The following is a 5,900-nucleotide window of genomic DNA, read 5'->3' on the forward strand; positions in this document are numbered from 1 at the left end:
CATGCACATGCCCCAGCCCAGCAGGTCAGTCTGTGGGGGAGGGAAAATGAGGGGGCTAGATCGAGCTCCCCGCAGTGAGGGACAGTGCCACAGAGGCAGGAGCAGGGGCAAGTTGAGTTGGACCTGGCTGGGTGGGACTTACTTGCTGTGGAGTTGCGCCCCCCAACAATTTTTTCTCCCTCTGCCTTGATCTACCCCCTCTTCCCTCCCCATAGACTTACCTGCTGGGCTGGGGGGTAGCGCATAGTAGATCTTGGGTTGCTTTTAAATGCCAAAGGTGATCTCCTACTTAAAAAGTTTGGAGACCACTGCTCTATAGGTATACAGATCCTCAGATACTTGTGTGCCTATTGAGAAATGAGGTAACATTTCGAACTCTTGTTTCAACAGCGCCATGAGATGCAGAGGGAAAGTATGAGAGCCAAACTTTTGTTAATAAAAATGCACTTCCTTTTATTGCAATTGTTTTGTTTACTATTACAGTTTAAATACAAAAAGATTACATAGTCTTCCAAAAAATCCTCTTTATTTTATATGAAGTTCTGTATTTGATTGTTGTAGAATACAAGATTAAAAATGACATTGGGTCAGCCACTGTTTTTATTAAGACCTATACAGACAATGCAGGTCAGACAGGAATGATTCTTCTTGACATAGCTGAAAACAGGTTCCAATCCCTTTTACGCCTCAATTTGAGGGCAGTAGCAAACTTGTAAATTCATTAATATTCCTACCAGCTGATGATAGAGCAGTAAAACAGTCCAGAATTTGCCATTCTACAAAGCAGAACTGATGGTAGATGCCTACAGAGTCCAAGATTTGTCATCCCTTCTGAGATGTCTCCTTATACACTAACACCTATTTACAGCTGGAGCAGTCTGGTTTGAAATATAGGTCCTTAACAGCAGGTAAGCCTTGGTGGGATGAAATTCTTGTTAAATGATATTAGGAAATATTCTACATGTCACAAGGAGGTGATGTCATCATTGACTTTGTAGCTTGGTCCAGGAAGATATTTTCCAAAATACCTCTTAATAAACATTTTTCACTTTGGATAGAAGTAAGTGCTGCAAAATTTAAAATGTATACAGGTATTTCACAGGTACTGTCCTGAAATTTGTCAAGTTGTAATGGTGGCAGAGATTGAACATAACCAGTATGAACGATTGGGGGTATTATGTGCAATAATAAAGTTAACATGAGTTTTTAGAGAAGCATGAACACACATGGCAGTGGCATCAGTACCCTTTTCTTTTCCTTGCGAAGTTGCATAAAAGTATAGCAAGACGTGTTTTTCAATCTGCACATGGGCTGCCTCTTATGGCATAAACATTGTGTCTTTGTAGTGTTGCAAGTTATCTGGTTAGTGTGGGAGCAGGCTAATTGTCACTGTCACTCAGCAGTACTAATTGACCCATGAGAAGCACCCCACAAACATGCCTACTACTTCCTAGTTTGGGAGGCAGAGCAACACAGAATGCTTAATTGTATGGTAGGCTTGATAAGCATGTCATGAAGACAGGCCTAAATAATCTCAGAATATAGTTTATACATCTGAAAGGTCCTATTTGTGACCATAAATAGGGGAGAAAATAATGTACAATAATCTTCAGAATGTTTCATTTTTAAATTGGTAGGCATGTTACTTTAGTCCTTAAGATAGCCACTTGTCAGCACTTTAGCACCACAAGTAGTTTTTAAAAAAATTGCTTGTAAAAGCTGAATTAACCTTCTATTGCTGGAACCCTTAGGGAAACTGAATAAGATGTCTACTGGGTTCTTCAGTTGTATCTGTGTTAGAAGTATCTGGGCTGCCCAAAAATGTGCTGGACAAAGGCGATAGAGAACTGTTATGCACCAAGGCCCAGAGTGCTAGAACCAGGGAGTACGTATTGAAATTAGTAGGAGAGCTGTTTAAAACTAACAAAATTAAGTACTTTTTTACACAGTGCAAAGGTAATTTTTGGAACTCGTTCCCACAGGACATTGTAGAGGAAGATAGCATAACCAAGTTTAAAAAGGGACTGGACAGATTTATAGATGAATAGCTAATGAACAGAACAGTCAGGAATGTACCTTCTGGCATCTCTAAAACAATGATGGTGGATTCCAGGGAGCATAATGAACAGAGAGGATAGATCACTGTAGATATACCTAATTCAGTGCTTTCCTCTGTATAGCATCCACTTCTGCCACTGTCAGTCATGGGGTACCAGGGTAGATGGACCTTTGGTCTGACCCAGTATGGCACTTTAGTTCTTATGATTACACAGGACAAAAGCATGTATATTATTCTAATAATATATGATCAACTATTACTAATTATTATTGCCTTATAGCAGGGGTTGTCAGCCGCACCCCGCCCCCCATTCCTGCTTCGCATCCAGCCACTGGTGGTACACTGACCGAAAAAGGTTGAAAACCTCTGCCGTATAGTGTCAAATAGCTTGGAGTAGAAATCCATAACATAAACATTCAGCTATTACCATATTTTATTTCATACAGCATGCATCTTTTTCTTTCCAAACTGGGCTACATGTATGAAACAGGGAAGCTGGGTTTTTTTGCCCAAGTAGAAACATCCTGTTTTGATCCCTATTCCACACTAAGCTCTGATATTACTCTTCAGGCAGCTGAAGGAGTCAGTGGCTCATTAATGGCTCATTGTTCTCCGTTTCACAGGTATTAAAAATCATCTCTCCTTTATAGTGGTCCTTTCAATTCCACTAATGAAGGTAACCTTTTTTAGGGAAATTTTGCTATCTGCATATTATACTTGGGGTTTGTTATATGTCAGAAAATTTGATATTTAAAGTCCTGAATCAGGGTCTCCCTACAGGTGAAATCTGGGAAAGTGGTTGTTTGGGAAGTGACATTAAATGGAATTCCATAAGTAAGCATGTTATTTCAAAGCAATGCTGCTTTATTACTGCACGGTTTATGACCAGCATAAATAGTTGCAGCCGATTTGTGTAATGTACATAGTATATTTATGCAGGCTAGGCTGGAGTAAAAGAGGATCACATGGCTTCTCCTTTGGCAAGTGTCTAGCCTTTATTTCTATAGACTTATATTGTACCAGTATTGGAAGCACTGTCACCAAACGGTGTGAAATTCATTCAGTGTCTGGCTGGTGTATTTCTAGTCAATTTGTATGCTCCCAAAAGAGAAAATAAATATTATGGAAAACTTTGTTGTAGTCCTGTGCTCCATAGTTCAATTCATATAAAATAAAACAAAGTAACTTCTTGGCAAGAGGTAGGAGGAAAATTGTCATGATTTATTTCAGATCATTATATGTTTTAATTCCACTAGTGAATTTGCACTGTGAAATCAAGGGTTGGAGTACCATAGCTAGAAGACAGAACCTTTGAAGTTCTGTGAGTTGCATGCTGCTGCTATATAAAGTGTATCTTGAGGGACTGAATAGAATTGGGTTATCTGTGAGACAGTAGTATCTATAGACTGCTTATATATACACATACTTACAGAATTAATACACCATACATTTGTTTGTTCAGGTTGCTGCCTTGAAATACATACCATCAGTCCTCCATGATGTTGAAACAGTCTTCGATGCCAAGTTGCTTAGGTAACATTTTCTACTACCTTTTGTAGTTTATCAGATGCTGTTTGAATCTGAATGTATTAGTTTTATATAATGCAGACAATGAACCAGAATTCTCAGTTGCAATGTATGGGCACTGATTATTTTAAGTAAATAGAGATGTGTTAGTTTTTTTCTACTTAAGTCTCTAGGCCTTTGCTTCCAATTCAGAGCATTTTATTCTAAATAGTGAGTTGTCTTTCTCATATTGTACGATAGTAAAAAAAAAAACAGGGATAATTTTCACATATGTGTTTGGTAAGTGGAATTGGCAAGTAGGGCAAGGCATATTGTTAAATAAGTGACACTGAGAAGAAAGGTCATGCTTCTGGTTGGCTGCAATAGATTAGCTTAATTTCTTTCTGGCTGATGAGGAAAAGTTTAATTGCCCCCTAATTACAAAAAAAATGCTTGTTTTTTATGGAGGAAAAGGGTAATATCAAGTGTTAACCTTTACAAATATAGTCACAATCTTATTTTTTCATTTTTTTTAGTTTTTTCACAGCTGCTATTTTTCTCTACTTTAATGTACTACAAAATGTTAGGAAATATATACTTAAAATGACAATAGTGATTTTGATGGCTTTTACTATTTGTCAAATTAGCGAATGATTAATAAATCTGTGTTGCATTTCTAACATTTTTTTTCTTACCTACAGCCAACTACTGTATGAATTTTATACTTGCATTCCACCAGTAAAACTACAGAAGCAGAAAGTTCAGTCCATGAATGAAATAGTACGCAGTAACCTCTTCAAAAAACAAGGTACATCTACATTCCCTTTAGAATTTAAATTCTTGTGCGAGACAATGGCAGTGACTTGAACATAGAGTGGAATTTAGCTTTGAAAATGAATGTGTTTTATATGCCCTCTGTCTTTAAAGGCAGATTGAATCATATTTTAGTTAACCTCTCCAACCAAAAATTATTATGCAAATGCCTACAATAGGTTAAGAGTTTTGTGGGTCATATTTTATTGCGCCAACTGCATGGTTAGAATAAAGTTAGACAAAGTTCTGAATTCAAGACATTTTTCATCAGGTCTGAGGAAAAAAGTGATGATTTTGCAAAAGTCTGTTTTTTAGAGAAGTGAATTTTTTACTTAAGGAAAGAATAGGGGTCTGGTTCTATGTTAATAATAGAATGTTTAGATGCATTGATATAAGAGGCAGGGATTCCTTATCTTTTATTGGACCAACTAGATGGGATAAAGTTTGACAAGCTTTTGAATGCAAGGTTTTTTTTGTCAGGCGTTTAAAGTAGCTGCCTTTTCAAGTTATAAAGTAACTTTAAAAACCAGTCTTAAATCACTTCCACAAATGTGATTTGGGCTCCTACATCATTTACATGTTTTGAATATTTTATATAGCAATATTCAGATAACTAAATCTGATGATAATAGTAACTTGAATTGTGAAGGAGACTGACAGCAAGGTATATTATCCCACGTGCTGAGACACCAGGAGACATTTTTAATGGTGATTATTTGGTTTCAACTAGTTTAATTTAAAAACAAGTTAGAAAAGGATAAAGAGATGGAAAGAGGTAGGGAACAGCTCTTCCTCATCACATATGAGAAAAGAGAACACTTGTGCTCTGGAAATGTAAAATATTCACTTTTATGACTTTAACTGTAGCAACCTAACTTAGAATCATAGAAAATTAGGATTGGACAGGTGGAAATTCTCCACTGTTGTAGAGCTAAAATGTTGCATGCAGTTGATGCCAAGATGATAATAAGATACTTCATGTGGGAGCTGTCATGTTACTCCTGAAAACTCTTGGTCCAAATAGGTAGTAATAAAGTATTGTACAACTAGAAAAACTTCCCTGCTTGTTTCCAAGAAAATATTAGTGTTTTTTAGTCAGCACATATATTAATAATTGTCATGCCCTCAATCTTTTGGACTATCTGTTTATTACTGAGGAAACATTTTCAAAGGTATTTTTTGCCTAACCCTCACTGATATCAGTGATATCAACTTTATGCATCAGCAGGGTTAACAGAAATCTGCTTTTGTGATCATGAATAGTGCAGTAAGTAGTTGAGGTCATCCTCAATCCCATTTCATATGCTAACTATCCAGAACAGTAGTGTTCTTTTTGCCTGGTGGGCTGGATTGGCAGTGCCTGGTCCATCCATGGGTCAGATCCAGCTGGTGTTCCCTGTCCAGCAGCTGAGTGGGATCAGCGGGTACTGTCAGGCTGTGTGGAGCGGGGTGGGTGCAGGGTCAACCCCAATACACCCCCACAGGGGAAAGGAACTTGACTTCCTCCTTTGGAGAGGGAAGG

General features: G+C 37.6%; 1 protein-coding gene across 1 annotated transcript in view; it reads left to right on the forward strand.

The window, feature by feature from the left end:
• The window catches only part of DOCK2 (dedicator of cytokinesis 2), an 849,953-nt gene that overhangs the window by 187,683 nt on the left and 656,370 nt on the right, over positions 1-5,900 (forward strand). Inside the window, exons 24-25 of the mRNA XM_019506524.1 lie at positions 3,522-3,592; positions 4,267-4,373. Of these exons, the coding sequence (XP_019362069.1) occupies positions 3,522-3,592; positions 4,267-4,373 (178 nt within the window). The remainder of the gene's footprint in view (positions 1-3,521; positions 3,593-4,266; positions 4,374-5,900) is intronic.

Source organism: Gavialis gangeticus, unplaced genomic scaffold (genome assembly GCF_001723915.1).
Source record: "Gavialis gangeticus isolate Ggan-Ray unplaced genomic scaffold, GavGan_comp1, whole genome shotgun sequence".
Taxonomy (NCBI): domain Eukaryota; kingdom Metazoa; phylum Chordata; order Crocodylia; family Gavialidae; genus Gavialis; species Gavialis gangeticus.